This window comes from Penicillium psychrofluorescens (genome assembly GCF_964197705.1).
Source record: "Penicillium psychrofluorescens genome assembly, chromosome: 2".
In the NCBI taxonomy this organism is placed as follows: domain Eukaryota; kingdom Fungi; phylum Ascomycota; class Eurotiomycetes; order Eurotiales; family Aspergillaceae; genus Penicillium; species Penicillium psychrofluorescens.
The window spans coordinates 2769840-2788935 of NC_133440.1; the positions used below are offsets into that span (position 1 = coordinate 2769840).

At 49.0% G+C, this 19096-nt stretch overlaps 7 protein-coding genes across 7 annotated transcripts; 4 read left to right on the plus strand and 3 right to left on the minus strand.

Annotated features, from left to right (window-relative positions):
• Positions 1-1533: 1533 nt before the first annotated feature.
• On the minus strand, positions 1534-3375 carry PFLUO_LOCUS3229 (uncharacterized protein; the record flags this gene model as incomplete). Its single annotated transcript, XM_073780453.1, has 4 exons — positions 1534-2322; positions 2381-2527; positions 2596-3063; positions 3109-3375. The coding sequence occupies 4 exons, from the start codon at positions 3373-3375 to the stop codon at positions 1534-1536; spliced, it is 1671 nt and encodes a 556-aa protein (XP_073637306.1).
• A 526-nt stretch (positions 3376-3901) lies between these two features.
• Positions 3902-6963, plus strand: PFLUO_LOCUS3230 (alpha; the record flags this gene model as incomplete). Its single annotated transcript, XM_073780454.1, has 3 exons — positions 3902-4172; positions 4257-5611; positions 5668-6963. The coding sequence occupies 3 exons, from the start codon at positions 3902-3904 to the stop codon at positions 6961-6963; spliced, it is 2922 nt and encodes a 973-aa protein (XP_073637307.1).
• Positions 6964-7032: 69 nt separating this feature from the next.
• On the minus strand, positions 7033-7871 carry PFLUO_LOCUS3231 (uncharacterized protein; the record flags this gene model as incomplete). The annotated part of the gene is made up of 2 exons (XM_073780455.1): positions 7033-7799; positions 7829-7871. 2 exons carry the CDS (start codon positions 7869-7871, stop codon positions 7033-7035), a joined length of 810 nt encoding a protein of 269 aa, XP_073637308.1.
• An 821-nt stretch (positions 7872-8692) lies between these two features.
• PFLUO_LOCUS3232 (uncharacterized protein) lies at positions 8693-9513 on the plus strand (the record flags this gene model as incomplete). Its single annotated transcript, XM_073780457.1, has 2 exons — positions 8693-8698; positions 8788-9513. 2 exons carry the CDS (start codon positions 8693-8695, stop codon positions 9511-9513), a joined length of 732 nt encoding a protein of 243 aa, XP_073637309.1.
• Positions 9514-9614: 101 nt separating this feature from the next.
• On the plus strand, positions 9615-10226 carry PFLUO_LOCUS3233 (uncharacterized protein; the record flags this gene model as incomplete). The annotated part of the gene is made up of 1 exon (XM_073780458.1): positions 9615-10226. The coding sequence occupies one exon, from the start codon at positions 9615-9617 to the stop codon at positions 10224-10226; it is 612 nt and encodes a 203-aa protein (XP_073637310.1).
• Positions 10227-11364: 1138 nt separating this feature from the next.
• PFLUO_LOCUS3234 (uncharacterized protein) lies at positions 11365-11892 on the plus strand (the record flags this gene model as incomplete). Its single annotated transcript, XM_073780459.1, has 2 exons — positions 11365-11419; positions 11504-11892. 2 exons carry the CDS (start codon positions 11365-11367, stop codon positions 11890-11892), a joined length of 444 nt encoding a protein of 147 aa, XP_073637311.1.
• A 6482-nt stretch (positions 11893-18374) lies between these two features.
• Positions 18375-18890, minus strand: PFLUO_LOCUS3235 (uncharacterized protein; the record flags this gene model as incomplete). Its single annotated transcript, XM_073780460.1, has 1 exon — positions 18375-18890. One exon carries the CDS (start codon positions 18888-18890, stop codon positions 18375-18377), a length of 516 nt encoding a protein of 171 aa, XP_073637312.1.
• Positions 18891-19096: the final 206 nt, after the last annotated feature.

Sequence of the window (19096 nt, forward strand, 5' to 3'; positions counted from 1 at the left end):
CTCTTCCTCCAACCCCCTCTTGCTCCGACATGGAGATGGGGGCATACGCGGTCACAGACCATCCACCAATGGAAAAGACACCCTTCCATTGTGCTATTAGCCCGAAATGACAAGAATATTCGCCAGGATATGGTCCAAAGGACCACATATGGCAAGATCGCCATCAGCTTGAAGTGTAGACAGTCAGCAAGTAGCGACTCTCGCAAACGGCCGAAAATCTCACACATCTCCACACAAAGGACTTTCGGGGAATTTTAGTCCGGACCGATTTATCTGCAATGGTCTGTGGAGGCTCCACGCCTAAAGCAACCGTTGGCAGTAGCAGTGCATAACCTAAGCTCACCGTCGTGGCAGCAAAGCGGGGCTGGCTGATCCGATTGAGGGGTTCGTGCAGATTGCAGCTGGAGACACCAAAGCGCCATGCAACCCTATACACCCGTGTCGTGGGGGTGTCAGCATTTGGTGTGAAACAGACTAGTTCTAGCCTGTGTCGAGGACTTGCCTAAAGAAATCAAGCCGGTGAGACCCCAAAGTGTAGATCAATGTCGGCTAATGCCAGATGAATGATCAAGTCTGACAACATTGTTGATCATTCATCTGGCATTAGCCGACATTGAAGCACTCAAAGTCATTCACTGGCATATTTCGATAATGAATGAGTTCCATAATTCTCCACATGCACTGTAAGAAGACTGATATCGTCCAACTGCACATAAAACTAACTAAACGCCAAAACACCATAGGTTTAGGCCCCAATCCATGGAAGGCCGTAGTATTAAAAAGAGCTGAGCCTCCCCTACGAGCATCACTTTTTAATCCAACCGGGGTCACTAGGCGCCGTTCATGATGCTTTATCCCATTAGAAGGGTGGCCTGCATTGAAGATCCGAACGAAAGCATTGTACTCTGGAATTCGGCTACAATCAATGAATACCTCGTGGCAACTAAAAACTTGGTGTGCCGGCTATGGTAGTCTCACGGTGTCAGTCTCCTCCAAAAAATGAAACAGTGGCTTTACTTCCAAATGTCCGGCCAGGGTCCATACTACGGTCATGGTATGTATGAGTTCCTGCTGGAGGTAAAGGTTTGTGTTTAGATTTACTAAGATTATCTGATTTCCATTGCGCTTATTCTAGCGGCTTGTTTTACATACCGACACTCCCAAGTACGTGGCGTACGATTGTGCGATACCGAAGCGAATTCCTACGAGTCATCGGGGTCTTGGATGTGGCTCTACTCTTCTAGCAGGCGTACCTTGGGGTTGATGCACTATCGCTGACCTAGCCTTTATAAATTGGGATGTAATGGCCCCAGGAATCTTCGAGGGGGAGGACTTCGTAGCAACACTGGCAACAGACGGTCCGGACTGAGCTGTCTGGGACCAGCTCCTACCTTCTCTTCCAGCTGTACAGACAATGCCCTACACGAAGTACCCAGAAGAACCCAGTTGCCCAAAATGCATGTATAATTCCAGAACCAAATAAACGGAGGTAGAACCACGTCTGCTTGGCTGAGAATATCGGCACTTCCCATTTCACAACTGGTCCTGGAATTCTCGCTCCGCTTTCTCTCGCGCGAAACGCGCCCGGATTTTCGCGAGTTTGCCAGCATCGCGTACTGCGTGCCACTGCTGTGAGAATCCTCGAACATTGCGCGCGGGATCCTCTTCGTTAAGCCACTTTACTAGCTGTTCGACGTACGTAACCTCCTCGTCCATGCGCGCGTTCATAAACTTGGTGGGCCCGCGCCTCGCTAAGCGTTGGGCATAGCGATGTTGGATTTCCGCCTGGTTAGGAAGGCTTGCTTTGCCCGACAGGACCGCGGCAATTGCCATGGCCTGGTATTCAAAAAAAGAGAATGTTGCGATGAACAACGAGATACCAACAAAACAGAGCGTGGGGTCTGGGATATAGAACATGTCCCGGTCGAGGTTCAGAGTGCACGTCCCATCTGTGACCAGGGCTTTCGTATCAACCTCCAAGTCGTCTGCGTGAAGATAGGGCATGAAGGGATAAGCATAGTGGTACCCGGTGCAGACGATCACTTGGTGGATATCGTAGAGAACCGTTCCATCGGCCATGAGTACCGAGCTTGAGATCGGTCGCAACTCGGCATCATCCACAGTCCCACGTGCGGAAGCTTCGGGTTCCACGATCGTATTGAAGATCGCGATCTGTCCGACCCGCTCACAATTATCGGGCAGGAACTCCACCGGTAGATCAAAGACACTTCCTCGGCCCGATTGGTACATTTTGCGCACCACTGGGCCCAGTTCACGGGCGATTTCCGTGGAGGAGGTGCCGCCGCCGACGAGCAACACATTCTAAGGGATATCACTATTGGACCAACAAATCGCGCACAGGGCTGGAATTGCGACATACTTGGTCTGCATAAGTCTGCGGTCGCCGGTATGACTGCGAGTGATGGACTCGGTTGGGAAATTGGGTTCGCCATGCCTGGAGTCCCGGAATGTCAGGAAGACGGGGCGTGTTGTAATGCCCGCAAGCGACCACGACGGCATCAAACTCCTGCATAAAAAAATCACGGTCACGACATGTTTCGCGCGTACCAGAGGATTGATTTAGAGCGAACTCACCCAGTCGCGTCTCTGAATTCGATACCTCTCTCGATCATCACCTGTTGTAGCCAATGTCGAGGTCTTGACCACCCATTTGCCACCATTGTTGTAAACGCGTTCTACCAAAGTGCGGTAATGCACACAATCCTCCAGGCCGAATCGTGATGCGGCGTTTGTGAGGTGCTGCAAGATCCGGCGGTGCGACGTCCATTCGCTCGCGTGATCCGGTCGCTCAGGAGTGACCTCCGGAATCTCCCATGGCCAAGAATGGTCTTTTATCTCCATGGCCAACACCGAAAAATTGTTGGTGAGTCCATCGTAGCACGGACCAGGGGGCGCATGACGAGTCAACCATTCGCCATGGGACCTAGCATCGATGATATCGGGCAACTCGCGAGTGCGACTGAGGTCGTACCAGGGGCATAAATCCCACGCCGTCTCCAAGGGTTTGTTTGCTGGACATGCAGGCTCAGGAGACTTTCGATCCTGGTAGATCCTCGATGACAGTCAGTACAACCTACTACTACATACTCCGTAGTAGGGCATCCATAGCAGCTGCTCACGCCCAGCCATGACGGTGATCGGAAATATTGGAAAGCCACAGCGGGTCCTTCGAGGCAATGGGAAGGACACCAACCAGATTCCACCTGCTTGGCGGTTGCGCTCGAAGACGGTCACATCCAAGCCAGCTTCTCGCAGATAACGCGTCGCCAGAATTCCACTGACACCCGCTCCGATAACAGCAACCGACTTGACATCGTTCAGGGTTTGTTGGGCTGAAGGTGCACTGCCCTCCATCGGCGAGATGTGTTAGAGAAAGATGGTATGGTAATAATTGCTGCAAATTCAGCTCGTCGATGAGACAAATATACAAGTCAGCTTAATTTAGCCCATCTGCAGGTTCCAAATGCTGACTTCGCTCACCGGGGAAAACATCGCCGAATTGTAAAGGATGGCCGCATTGGCACTAGGTTCCATCTCTCTTTCTCCCCCAATTGTCGGAGGGCAAGCCCAAATTGGAAAATTAAATTGGTCAGAGTTCAGACGATGAAATCATGTGGCGCTGGACTGCTGGCACGACGCTCGGGCACTTGAGCACTGATGCCACGCTAGAGTAATAAATCGAATCCGAAATTACCTCAGTGTCTCGGACAGTGACGACCCCTCAATGAGATGTATCCAGAGGTTTCATGATCATAGATTTACGGCAGGAGATTTGCGCACACTTGGACACACGTGTTCTCTTTATTAGAATCAGACATAATTTGATTCGGTCTTTTGGCCGGCTCTGAGACGGGAATATATTATCGGAGGGCCTCTAATCATGAAGTCTCTCGAGACCGCAGGTGTCTTCTTCACGCTCGTCACGCTGCTCCTACGTCCAATATTATCGGCACAGCAATTGCCCCTCGGTGCTGACAGAGTCAGCGTGGAGGAGAAAGATGGCTGGACAGCATCAACAAAGGAGTTCTCTCCAAATCAGTATCAGTGCCGACCCTATGTTTCTAACGGGTATTTTGGTCAAAATCTTCCTATTGAAGGCGTCGGGTACTGGGTCGATCAAAATGAGACCAGTGGAGATTCTGCTTTGAATGGTGGGTCTCAATCGAGCCCCTTGCTTAGCGACCGGTCTCAGGCGTGTGGGCCATGCGTTCGACAGCTACACTGACAGCAATCAGGCTGGCCTTTGGACCAACCCCGAGCCACATTTGGAACCATCTCTGGCTTTTGGGGCCTGATCCCCAAAGTAAAGCGGCCCATTCTTGATGAGAACGTGAGACGCGGCTGGGAGTCCGTGGTGAGCGGAATCCCTGACTGGACAGGATTAGTGGTGTCATGGCAGTCAGAGCATTATCGACCTGGCGTAGATCCAAATACGGTTGAACGTTATCGTCAGACACAGGATTTTCGCACAGGCATTGTCCACACAAATGTCACCTGGAGACCCGGGGGAAGTGAGGCACCATTGCAACTGGGCCTGAACTTCACAGTTTTGGCTCACCGAAGCATCAAGACACTTGGAATCGTTAGGCTGGATGTTGTCTCATCTCAAAACACGACAATTTCCATAACTGATGTGCTCGACGGAGCGGCCGCATCGCGTTCCGTGCCTGGTCCAAGGGCTTTTGAAAATGGTTCGCTAATTTGGACAAGTGTCCGACCATATGGGATTGGCAATATCACGGCATTCCAAGCTTCAAGTGTTAGATTTGATGGGCCTCGCTGCGACGACAAGCTTGTGCAATTGAGTCGCGAGAACGCGAAAGGGAAGCCATGGGTATCTCCCAACGCGAGCACGGTTGCTCAAAGCTGGGCGCTGGAACTCCAGAAAGGCGTCCCAGTAAGTATCTTCAAGTATGTCGGCATCGCATCAACCGAATCATTCCCTAGCCCCACCAGTGCATCCGTCAAAGCAAGACAGACAGCATTGAAGGCCAGGTCTCTGCCTTGGGATCTTCTAATCAGTCAGCACAAGAAAGCGTGGGATGAGGTATGGGATGGACTCGACATTGTTCTTCCTGGAAATGACGATCTCACAATTTTGACGCGGGCATCTTTATTCCATTTGATGACGAATCTTCGCCCCGAAAGCGAGGATTCTCTTATGGTCGGTGGGCTGGCAAGTGACTCGTATGCTGGTTTGATATTCTGGGACTCAGAGACTTGGATGTATCCCTCGATTCTGTTGATGCGTCCTGAATATGCATTGAGCATCAACCGGTATCGCAAAAGTCGATTGAAGCAGGCCCAGAAGAATGCCCAGCTGTATGGATACTCCGGTGCGCTATACCCGTGGACTAGCGCGCGATACGGGAATTGCACTGGGACAGGCCTGTGCCAACATTACCAGTATCACCTGAACACTGACATTGCACTGGCACAATGGCAATATTATCTTCAAACAGGCAATATTTCTTGGCTTAGAGAAGAAGGTTGGCCTGTAATCCGCGAAGTTGCACATATGTTCGCTGCTTTTGTTCGCAAGAATGAATCCAGACAAGGGCAGTATGAGACTATTCGCATGGGCGAGCCCGTGCGTATCATCGGTCTCTATCCCCAGAAAGAGACAGCTATACTAATGCAGATCAGGATGAATATGTGTGGAACGTCAACAATGGGGCCTTTACGAATGTTGGCATCAAACAGCTTCTGGGCGAATGGGCACCCATGGCTGCAAACGAGCTCGAGGTCGAGGCCCCTACAAACTGGTCCACAATAGCGGAAAACATAGTCATTCCTTACGATGCCGAGGAAGCACTGATTCATGAATATGACAACATGCCCGGCACAACTGAGATCAAGCAAGCGAGCGTGGCCCTAATCAACTACCCGCTCCAGTATCGCAGAAGCACCCGCCAGGCGGTAAATGACCTTGAATACTACAGTGTATTAACTTCTCCGAACGGCCCGGCAATGACCTGGTCAATTTACGCGATCAGTGCTGCGCAGCTGCAGCACAGCGGATGCGCCACGTACACATATCTGACACGGTCATACGAACCATATCTTCGAGCACCCTTTTACCAATTCAGCGAGCAAATGAATGATGATCCACGTGCTAATGGGGGAATTAGCCCTGCGTTTCCATTCTTAACGGGACATGGTGGTTTCCTACAAGGCTTGACCCACGGTCTCACCGGATTTCGTTCACACAAGGACGCCGTAATCCTGGACCCCATGCTGCCCCCACAACTGCCCGGTGGTCTCTTCATACGGAGAGTAAAATGGAGGGGAGCAACGTTTGATATTGACATTCAACTGGAAAATTCTACCATCACAAGGGGTTTGGATACAGGTACGCGGGCTCCAGAATTCCTTCCGATACAGATCAAAGGCCCAAGGACGCGACAAACCGACTACCATCTCCGAATTGGGGATACTCTCATTGTTCCTACACGTCGCCCCGATTTGAGTCTACCAGTTATTCCAGGAAATATGGCACAATGCTCTTTCGCAACCTCTAGTACGCCGCATGTCTCAGGCCACGGGCCATTGGCTGCTGTGGACGGCTCTCCTGCGACAATTTGGCAGCCGACAGATTCTTCTATCGCTGCTGAGCTTGTAATAGACCTTCAACGCCAAATGGATGTTGGTGGATTCTATATCTTATGGGGCAATGTCCCACCGGAAAGCTTCGACGTTTACATTGCCAGGTCGCTGGAAGAGGGCTTTGACACATTTCTCAGGACACGAAAGGTTGAAATATCGAGTCCGTATGAAGGGCCAGAAGAGGCACGAGAGGTAAAACGGAGGCCAGGGAATAGTACTTCATATACAGCGCCAGAAGGAATATCCAACGTACAGTTCGTCAAGTTGGTCGTCTTTGGAACTCAGGGCAATGAGAAGCAACTTGGGCCCACGGTGGCAGAAATTGCAATTTTATAGTTTCATAGTCTATTCCTTGTTCATGTCTTTGATAATCTCTGACGAAAACATCAAACATTTATTTGTTGATTATGCCATGTCTGCCAGTTCCCTAAAACTTTGGCTAATCTTCTTCAGCAGCTGGTGACCACGTGGAAAGTCATGCCCGAACGTGTGATGAATCTCGCGAGCGAGGTTGGGCTCGCAAAGGGCTAAAGTGTGTGCACCATTGCTGTGAATATCGTCGCCAGTCGGGCATCTTACGTGCAAGGTGGGAATTTCGATGAGGGTGCCGTGAAATCGAGTATCGAATCTGGTCATGCCGAGGACACCGTCTGTGAAGAAAGGCGTGCCGTCTGCTAGTAGTCGAGATTCTAAGGACTCTGCCTCTTTGCGGATTGCCCCGGTATTAGGCATATCAGCGGGCTTATGAAACCATTTTCGTGCTCTTGTGGCACTGGGACGCAGAAACTGGTCCAGTGCTTCCTGCACTACCCCCTCCATGGCTGGATCGGCCGTCAAAGTCGCCGGCTGTACCTCCTCGTCCTCGACGCGAAACACCTTGAGAGGACTAATTGCGTTGACAAAGCAGGCAAATCGGAAGGGCCTTTCCTCCCATGATTTGAAAGGATACTTTGCTGCGTCAGAACATATGATCTGAGCTGCGAGCGCTGCCCCGGCTGAATATCCCAGCACGCCGTCAAACGGCCCTTCTTTTTCGATTAGCTCTAACAGGGATTCTTCGGTTTCGAGGACAGAGTGTGCGGAAAGAGGATTGTAGTAGCCATAGAGAGGTAGCTCGGAGAAGCTAGTTGTATACAGTGACCAGTTTCCTTCCAAACATGAGAGGCCATTCACTGTGTTGTCAATCTTGATAGTCCCATACCTTCTGTGTGTAAAACAGTTCCCTGCAAGAATTCAAATTCCATGTCCTGAAGGTCCGCTCGAATGGAAGCTTTTCTGTCAACACAACAACTCTTCGCTCAAAGCCATGAATCTGGCAGGATGATTCACCCGTCTGCAACTTGAAAATCTGCTTCCATTAGATACGATTTGACCAATCCCCATAGTTCAAGCGTGCAGTGAATATAGATACCTCATTGTTGGATCCTCTGCCATGAAGACATAGGATGCGCATGTTGCCGAGGGGAACTGGACACAGCCAGATTCCGAGAAAAAACAGTGAATGGATATTGCCAGACAAGGGGTCTCACATTAGAAAGACCCCGTGGGGCCATGGTTGCATGCTGACCAGCGAAATGAAACGGTTCCCCTCAGCTGGCGATTCGCTTAAATTCCAAGATAGGGAAGCGGGGTGGTGTTGCATGCACTAATGTACATGTATTGAGCAGATTTCCTGCGATCGGCATAGGACGTTGCAAATTTAGTGATGATCTGATCTATTCGTCTTCTGCTGCTGATGGTCCTACTTTTAGCGCAGTTGCTGGTGATCTAGGGTCACTGGACACCATAAATCAATACCATTACCATTCATTTGCCCTTCCTGGTTATTCCAAGGAGCTATCGCGATGGATTCTTCGTGGTTTCCTGCTCTCTCATGCCTCCCGACTGGCTTCCTGGTTTCTGCTCTTCTTTGTATTATCCTCCTAACAACGTGGGTCCATTCATGGCTTCATTCGTTTCCAGCGAAGCGAAATACGGGCTTTGAGCCTCCGACAGTTCCCTACCTCTTGCCATACGTCGGACACCTTGTACAATATCTCAGTGACCCAGGTGGACTTTTGCAAAGATGCAGGTAAGTCCAACCCATTGGCGACATCTCTGCCAGATTGTCAACTGAGACCGTGCAGCAAAGCATTTCCAGACACACCTTTCTCATTGCAGCTTCCCGGGGCAAAGTTTCACATCTTTACTTCGCCCAAGACTGCTTTCTTCATTTTCACCAAGCCCAGGGACTTTATCTGCGAGCCGGTAGTGGCGTCCATGATGAGCAACGCCCTGGAACTAGATGGTGTGGATTATGAGAAATTCGACGTTCCGATCTCGCCGCATCGCAAGTCGCCCACCTTCACTCCAGCCCAGCAGGAATCATTCGTTTTTGTGACTCGGAACCATTCACTGTATCTCAAACACCTGTCGGGAAAGGCCTTGGATCCTGTCATGGAACTCTATCTGGATAGCTTTCTTGCGGTCATCCAGCAGAGCCTGCCTACTGGGAAAACACCTGAGCCTCGCGCTATTCGGCTACATGAGACCCTGCAAAAATTGGTATTTGACGCATCTTGCGTGACCTTTTTTGGACGTCGCATCTTCCGAATTTGCCCGCAAATCTGGGAACATTGGCGATCTTTTAACGAAGCCTCATATATCGGAGTGCGTTCGCGCGCCTCGTTTTACCTACGACCGTGGACACTTGGGGGCAGACGACGCTTACTACAAGCATTTGATAGATGGGTCGATACCGACTTGGAGCCCTGGGAAGACAACCGAGAGATGTGGAGCGAAAAATGGGGCGTGAAACTGAATTGGGAGCGGGAGCGAATGTCGCGCGATCATGAAATGACGATACGGGGAAGGTCGTGCGTGCATGTGTCTTTTCTTTGGGTGTAAGTCTTCAAATGGATCTGCTATTCCACGCTCTTCAGCCTTCGTCGATAGAAGCGTCTTGCTGATGTGCGGCACATCCTAGCATCGTCACCAACACAACGCCCATGCTTGCCTGGCTGATCAGCGCGCTATTGGCACACCAGGAGGTTCTTGAACGTTTTCGGGCTATTGTGGAAACTTTTATGACCCTCGATAAAGCCAGCAGCTTTGATTCGGCGAGTTTCTGTGCCGATCCTTTCATTCAGGCTGTCTGGAAAGAGGCGCTCAGACTCGGCGTCAGCAGCAGCGCCGCACGCGTCGTCACGCGGCAGACCGAGATCGAGGGATATATCGTGAAGCCTGGTAGTGTTATTCTTATCCCCACGCGCGTCCTCCACTTTGACGAGAACGTGTTCACCCAACCGGACCAATTTAACCCGTGGCGATGGATAAACGAGCAAACCGAAAAAGACGGCAATCCACTTCCTGCGGTGTCAGCCGACCAACTGAAGAAGCAAAACGACAGCTTTCGACCTTTTGGGGGCGGCACGGGAGTCTGCTCCGGGCGATTCATCGCCGAGCGTGAAGTGTTGATGGCCGCAGCTGTGCTTCTGCATCGCTTTGACTTTTTGGTGCAGCCGGGCCAGCAAATCGCGCAGCCGAATCTGAATCCAAGAGCGCTGGGAGCTATGTATCCATTGGTGGATCCCAATGTCACCGTGCGTAGCCGTCGGTGATGCGTGCCGCTTCAAGAATTGGTATCCCATACCCCGCTCTGCCCGCTAGATCGTCTTGGGCAAGGCCGTGGGACCGAAAATTGTCTACCTATACGCCAGTGATTCTCTTTGTTCTTTGCGAGATGGTTTGTAAGTGGTACCATGGCCAATCTAACGCCGGCGCAGTGCCTCAAATGACGTCGGTTGACAAATCGGATGGTCGCGTGCAGTAACATGGACGGGTCTTGGCAGTGGGGCTCAGAACCCACATTGGCATGATTGTTTGACGACTACAGTACGCAGTCACTCTTCTCCGAAAAGTCACGGCGGATTTGGAGTCGTTTCCCTATGGGTTGATTCTCCAGGGTTTCTTTAAATGCCAGTTTGGCCACTTTACCATCGGCCCAAGCCCATTCAAGAAAATGTCTTGACGCTGACGGAATAAAGTTCAGGAACTGTGCCAGTGAGACAAAAATTTATACCTACAGATAGCGTGGCGGTGGCATGTTTCATGGGGTATTATTGCTTGAGCGTTGCATCCTCATGGATTCCACTGGGAAGAGACGGTGCATGGATTTTTTTAATGTACTGTAACCCTGTAAGACCAAGTTAAATTGATGATATTAGTCTGAGAAGAGAAGAAAAAAGTCACCACAGATTCGGTAAATGTTGGGGGCTGAGCTCCCCCCTCCCCGCCCCCCAGCGTCACTATCTTCAGACCTGAGAGGTTGCAAAGCCTCAGTGAAACATAAATCTCCGATATGGCCGAAGATGCCTTGGAGATTTATTTTTCACCGAAGCCTAAGAAAAGAAAAGTTCTTCGAATGAAGCCAATTATCCTTTATACACACTGTATGAGTTGTGCAGATAGTTATATTTCCTTTGCTAACAGCGTGAATCAGGTCTGGGTCCTAACCCATGGAAAACGGCAATTGTGTTGGAGGAGCTGGGTCTTCCGTACGAAAATCACTTCTTGCAACCAAATGAGGTCAAACAAGAGCCTTTTACGAATCTCAATCCCAATGGGCGAGTCCCGTGCATCGAAGATCCCAACACACGAATCGTTTTATGGGAGTCAGCAGCTATCAATGAGTACTTGGTCGAAACCTATGATCCCGACGGTCGTCTCTGGTTTTCACAAGGCCATGATCACTTCTATATGAAGCAGTGGCTGTACTTCCAAATGTCCGGCCAGGGTCCCTATTACGGACAAGGTTTGTGAAGTTCCGACTTGACCTAGAAGACCTCCTTATCATAAGTTGATCATATCAAGGCTAACTGGAAGTGATTGATGTTAGCTGCCTGGTTCACTTACCGCCACACCGAATTCTTGCCCTCCGCTATTGATCGTTACCGCCAAGAGGTTCAACGGGTGATTGGAGTCCTGGACGCCGCTCTAACACATAGGCCATACCTCATCGGCGAGAGGTGTACCATTGCCGATCTAGCATTTATAACCTGGGATTTGATGGTGCCGGGAATCTGCGAGGAAGCAGACTTTATGGCAACGCTGAGCGAGGACTTCCCTCACTGGACCGCGTGGCATAATCGATTATTGGAAAGGCCTGCCGTAAAGCGAGCACTAAAAAAGAAGCAAGAGGCATTAGACCAGGCAGGAACTGGGGTCATTCCGACAGCCCTGGGAAGAAGTAGCACCGTCGGGTCTTCTATCTACATAGGAAACTAGGCCGGATTCCCTTTTATGTAAACTCAACGGTATATTCAGTAGTAAGAGAAAGTCATTGGCAATGAATTAACGAATACAAAATGACTGTGGATGCTGCATCTACGCGTGTCGGTGCTTTTGCTCCACCCTCTCACCAGCAAACTGTTGTAGCTCAGAGGAATGATTGCTCTTATTATTTCTGAGGAAATACACGAGGCTATATATACAGCGAGAAGACCAAGTTGATTGGAAATCAACTTGATTCTTCGTATAGGTAAACCGGGAATTTCTTTCCGATGTTGCGGCTTTGTTCCTGATCACCGCCAGCTTCATGTCACAACAGTCCTCCGTCTGAGATCCGCGGGAATCCGGGTTTGAAACTTGTTCGGATGACATGAACCCATGTCTGCCGACTGTGGGTAGCTCACCATCTTTGGCGGTGGTGGCGGCTCTTGCCAGAATTTTCTGTCAAGCTACATGGTTATTGGTGCCGGTTCTATAGGCGGCGGCTGGCCCGCCATCAGGCCCGCTCCAGACATGAGCGAATTGGGCGGTAAGGCCGATCGTATGGCCCCGGGATTCCCAGGCATCTGGTACCGTACTCGTTATCTGGCCCTTGCCCGCAGTTATCATGGCCAACAATGGAGGTTCAGGTATTGTTGTAATCTCATCCCAAGAGACCCCTGTACTCATTGCCGGATGTCCCGAGAATTCACCCATTTCTATCGGTCGATCTAATCAAAATCTCAGTCTTTAACCTGGGCGACCTGCTTGGCGCAATGCCGGTAGGGTAACCTACCTGGCGCGAAGCTCGGCATTGGGTAGTCGGCAGAAGCATTCCGATTGGGAGTTGAAGATGTGTTCAGGGGCAATCGTGGATATAGATAAGAGACTCCCACCGCTTCGGCGTTCAGGCTAGTTGCCCATGACGCAATTGGTATCGGAGTCGCGCGCTCCGTTTATCTTGTCTCCACCCCTGGTTGGTTGGTTGGTTGATGTCTACCCTGACCTCTCGCAAAGAGTTGATCTTCCAGCTAGACTAAAATACGAATCAGTACCCACTCTAGTGGGTGGTGGTTTAGAATCCAACTTTTTGCGAGAGGTCAGGGTAAATGACATCTTCTGGGTGACTGGCTTGTTCCAAATGTGTTTATAGGGTGGTCAAATTCAATCCCTTTGGGATTTCTTGAGGCGATTCAATAGCGTGTTGGGATGTGCTCAAAGGGTGGTCAAATCTAACCACCCCAGCAATTGTTGGTGGTGAAATGGCCTCTTTGTATATTATTAGAAGTTGGCTCAATTTAATCACCCTGGTGTTTCCGGACGTGGCGACATCGCGTTTTCTGATGTGCTTGAAAGAAGTGTGAAATCCAAACATCTCATTATCAGCTCGTTGAATAACCAGGGTGATCAAAGGGTGCCCTAATTTATCACCTTTATCCTTTTTTGAAGGTGTGAAATCGATAAAATTTAGCCATCCAGTCAATTGACGATCAGATCAGACCTTGTCGTGTTCTTTAGCAGTAAACTGGAAATATAAACCAAAAGAAGTACGAAAATGAAGCTTGCGTAAGCAGGTCATAAAATGGGGTGAAATGACATTTTGTGTGATCAAATGTAACACTTTGATAATTCTTGAATTCTTGAGGTGATTTTATGAAGTGTTAGGGGTGTAATTTAAAAGACATGGCATCGCTATGTGAGGGTGCCGGTAAACCGAGGTAGGACACGGTAATAATCGGAGACTGACTTCCTATTTACAACCAACAGGAGGTGATAATATTATGGCTGAAAATAATCTCAAATCACACAAGCCCTTTTGTAATGTGCCAGCGTACGAGTGGATCCGGATATTATCAAACATCGATTATTGCGCCCAGTTTGGATGGCTTCAGTAGGAGAGCGCAGATAATTAGACGAAGCGCCTTTTGCGCAAATCTGATGGGGCCGGGCCGGGCAGTATTTTTCACAAGGGGGCCCGGTGCGAGTTCGGTATGCTACTTGAGTGGATTTCATCCATCACATTGACATTCGCTCATTTCTGGGAGCTGATAAAATAGTTGATTAAGATGTAGCTGAAAGGGGGCCAATTTTCATCATTGGAGTTATAGTGCTCTTGACAGCCTCTGGGCAACATAACTTAATCCGCCTTTTCACCTCCTCAGGAATGACTGACTAGGTTGATCAACTCCCGCCCTTTGAATCGTACCACAACCGGGCAATTCCACCACCGCAACAACGCTCGGGACGATCAAGCTTGATCACACTTTGAGCACATCTCAACTCGCTACTTTATCGCAGAGGGAATGATTAGAATGTTTAAAATTGGCCATCACTTAAACACAGCTCAACACGATATTTCATCACCTCAAGAATCATCAAAGTGATTCCATTAGATTTACATTGGAGTATACCATTTTTTCAGTTCCAGAATTGGTCGGACGACTAAATTTAACCAGTTTGACCGAATCTCAAGCCGCCATTTCATCACCTCCAGGGCAGATCAGGTGATCAAATTTGGCTTCCCAATAATTCCATCACATCATTCCATTTCACAGCATTTTATGACCTAAGCAATGACTGGTGCAGTTCAATTTGATCATCCATCAAACACATTTCAACAGCCCATCTCATCTTCAGGATAGATCAAGTGATCAAATTTTGCTACCCCAATAAACCGGTCACAACATTTCTAAGAAGACGCAAGTGATCAAAGCTGATATCTCATTAGATGGAGCTCAACATCTCACTAATTTAATCCTAAAAGCCTCAAGAAAATTACATTTAACCATCTTGATGCGTTTTACTGTAGCCGGATTTTATCACTCGATCATTGCTGAGGTGGTAAAATAGCGAGTTGCAATCCAAGTTTTAGAAAGAGTGGTCACTTATCAATCCTGGAGCGGTGAAATGGTATGTAGAGATTAGATTATATGTTTGAAAAAGTCGTGCAGTAAAGCACGACCGGGGATCATGGTCGCTGGGACAGGAGGAACTGACTTTTCGAGCTCATGCAGCAGCTAGAACTCTACAGGAGTGAGGCCGAGAACCCATCATTCAATGGGTGCCTGGCCATACCAGAATTGAGGGGAATGAGAAATCCGATGAAGCAGCTTAGCTCGCGGCCAGCTGACCGGGAAGCCATCCAGAAGAAATCGCAGGACTCTCACTTGCGTTTGTCAACCGGACGTGCCCAGAGAACATCCAAAACCGCAAATAAACCTGGCTTGCCCGGGATTGTGCAAAGCGGTCTTGCTACAAACAGTGAACCTACCGACAGTATCAAGGCTGGGGACTGGACCCAGTCGCGACGCGAGCCCAGAAATCGTTGGCCACTCGCTTCTTCCAGTTAAAGAGCGGCCATGTGGCTATCGGGGTTCAGATCCTCCGAATCCACGCACGGAAAAGCCCGGCGTGTGACAAAGGTGATGCACGAACAAGAGACCGCGCAACACGTTCTCTTTGAGTGTAAGGCATGACAACACCAGCGGATCCAGCTCTACAGAGCGCTAGATCAAGCTGGGCTGCTCAGAGTTCAACTGGTGAAGAGACATACAGTGATCGATCCTAGTTGGCTGGTTGTTCTAGCAGTGACCAGCTTCACTTGACTGGTTCAATACGGCATCTTTTCGGATAAGACAATTTTGCTGAACTTGACATCAATCTATCCGGTAACTGCAAAGTGGCCTCCATAGCGCGTTGAGATCTGCTCTTCTATTTCCGCTAACGTCGTCCGGACGGACCGAGACCCCTCCTTTTCCGAGACGACGAATTTTGCCGTCTCTCCGGAGTCAGCGTATTTCGTGGAACGGAGAATTTTGGAAATGAAATGGGTAAGGCATTGAAACTCCTCCCATTACCCTTTGGCCTGTTTTGATACGGTGTGGTCGTAATCCACCCCTCAATTTTTCTTCGCTTGTGCGTACCATTTCTTTCGGGGCGAGCTATGGCGCTTTACAATAACGTGCCTTCTGCAGGGCAAGTTGGGTCGACGCGGACGCTTTTAGGCGCCAAGAAACATGCGCGAAGTCGAAATGGTTGTTTGACTTGTCGAAACCGGCACATCAAGTGTGACGAGAAGCATCCCCACTGTGGTCAATGTGCGACGACACGACGGTGTAGATACTCCACGGAAGCAGGTCGTAGGTTCCCCGATACTGAATTTATTTTCGCAATTCTGTCAATACCAACAAGAGACCTGCTAACACTCCTGAAGCTTTGGGACCTCTCGAGGTGCAAAAACCGCGTCGAAAGGAGACCCCGAGATTTGATCCAATCCGTAATGATGTCCATCCGCAGAATGTTCGACTCTACCTTTTTTTTCACCAAGAATTTGTCACGCCTCAGCATTATTTTCTAAAAGAGAGCAGCAAAAGTCTTTTGTTCACAATGATCTTATCAATCTTGCTTTAAAGCATGATCACCTGCTGTACGCCATCATTAGCCTGTGTTCATACCACCATAATCTGCATATTCTGCGAGGTAACGCATATGCATTTCTCCACTACTACAATGTGTCACTGGTGTTGTTAAGAAGATGTCTTGGTCTCAAGAGTCAACAAAATGAGGCAACCATTCTTACTATTTTGGTTCTCGCGACAATCGAGGTACGCGGGCCTTCCCTTTCCGAAATAGCGCCAGCACCTCTTAATTTTTGTCATCTGATGCAGGAATATCTTGGCGATCTGGTAAACTTGATAAACCATCATCAAGCTGCTGCAGTGTTGGTAAAAAATCTCTTAACACCAGAGTCTACAACCTTGAATGAAGTGCATGGGAATATTTTTTCTTGGTATAGTCGATTCGATATCTTATCTGCAGTTTTATCTGCAGCCGAGCCGACTCTGACTTTGGATTGGTACTGCACGAAGGAGCAGTATGATTCTGACAAGGCAAAGCGGGATCTTGACCCGCTAACAGACTGAATAAGTACATTAATTCTTCATTTTCCAGGAATGGTGGACTTACCCATTCCGTTCAATACTCGCGAGTTTCCTAGCTCAGAGTGCTCAGGGAGCGGCTCACCCCATGATCTCTGAGCTGATCGCTTCCTAAGAGGGTAGCCTTACCGTTACTAACATTACTAATATACTACCCTACTACGATTAATTAAGAACCTAAAGCATATAGGGATAGACTAACGAGAGAGGGCTAGGGCATAATATAGGGGCGAGGGGAAGTAGTAGGAGTACTATAGGCTTTTGATACTTTTAGGATTTGGATTATATATAGGATTATATATACTCTTTTCTATACTAGCCTCCTACGGAGGCTAGATTTCCCTTTGTATGACTATTTATTGCGATAGCGAATCTAGAGTTAGGAAACCAAGTTCTGCTTCGGGTTGGAAGAAGCGCCTGCATAGCCTCGACGCAACTAGTTAGGCTCCATCAGGTTAATAGAACTTTGATTGATTGATTGATTGATCCGCCATTCCTGGGGGCTAAGCGAGATTCCAATTCCTATGCGTGGAAATGATATACTCGCCCCCAGAGTAGCATTAGCCCCCACAGTTTGGATAACATATAGTAGATTCACACAATGATCCTCAAATCTAAAGCCGTTTGTCAGCTGCAAAGTCGTATAAATATTATCATTCCTCGAAATTACTCACTTGTTTGCCATTCAAAAGAACCGCATAAACCTCTTGTCTCACATATTAGACACGATCACCAAGTCCAAGATATTCATTGCATACCGGCAAGCTTCCACTTATTTCCAAGGGCCTCCAACCCTCTTTTCAAAACTTCAAGCGCCTCCAAGCTTTCCTGGTGTCCATCGAGGTTGTATCGGTCGTAAAAGTACCTGAATGTGCGGAACCCCCAAGATAAGAGAAATGGAGATGCTCTCTGCGCACTGGTCAAGTCTCCACTGATGTAGATCCTCGTCAAACATAGACAATCATGCGCTGATTTGCTTATAGGATGTTCTGGGTCGTAAATGCCACCAAGGTCATCAGCACCTGGTTCGTCGAAGGAATAAAGCACGAATACCGCGCTGATTTAATTAGACTTTGACGTAGTTCGATTGAGTATGAGGGAAATACCTATTGAGAGTGCTGCGTGCAACACTGACTGGAACGATCTTTGTTTGTTGCTCAACTTCTAACAAATTTACTAGTGCGCTGATCGTGCGATAGAGCTGGGGTCGTCTTGTTGCTACTGATTGGCGCACGATGTGATAGTCAGATATCAATTGAATGACGCGGCCCACGAGGTATGCTGCATGGACTAGGAGACGGAAAGTGCCCATGTTTGATCTTGCAGGCGACAAAAGCGTCAAGCGAGAGTAGGAGGAAGGATGCTGCTAATTGTTAGTGCTGTGGCTTTCAAGGAAACAAAGACCGGCTCTATACTTCTTGTTGCCATGAAATATCGTCTGAAGGCAGAATCTGATTTTCGTCGGGCTCTCTCAATAGAAGTGGGCGTTGTGGACAGCCAAGGGCCATGATGCTGTCACTTGTGATTTAACGCCACGCTGGTCGACATAAATGAATGGTCAACCTACCGCTCCATGACATAGACAACCCACCATAGTCGTCTTCGTTGCTCGCCATCCATCCAATCACCTGCATATGGGCCCGTTTCTATGTCCAGAGCTCCCAGGTACCGAGCACAGACGCCCAGAGTCGTATAGGCAGAGGGGTAGATGCCATGACCATGCTCATAGAGAAGAAGCAAGAGAGAAGCCTGCAAAAGTCTGATAGAGAGTGTACCGTAGATCTCCGCGCTAACGAAAGTTGACTTGACGGCGAGATACTGCTTGTTCACAGGTTGACCCTCTGGGCATGGCTCGGTATTCAACTTGATGCACGCAAGCAAAAGTATGTCCTCTCCCTTTAACTGCTTGCTTTCATTCAATAGCCTCGTGTGGAGCTCACTGATAGGAATATATGGCATCCAGGGATCAACAATTTTGATGAAATCAGAGATCCATAGCTGTCGCTCGGTTTGGCCAGGGCCGTAGATATATTCCAATACGTCAGCTCCCACCGAGGTGCTCTCCAGCGCAGTGGGCATTGGGAGACTTTGATTCGGATAGCCCAGAAACATTGCCGCATTGAATCGAACTCTCTGAGTGCTCTGGGTTTCATTTGCTGGGAGTGCTAGTGTTACGGTCGGCCTTATAGGGTGGCTAGTCTGGCCGTCAATCCGGTATTCACAGCGACCATGAGTCCTGTTCTGAATATTAGAACTATTCAATTGTGTAACGAATTGAAAGGCAA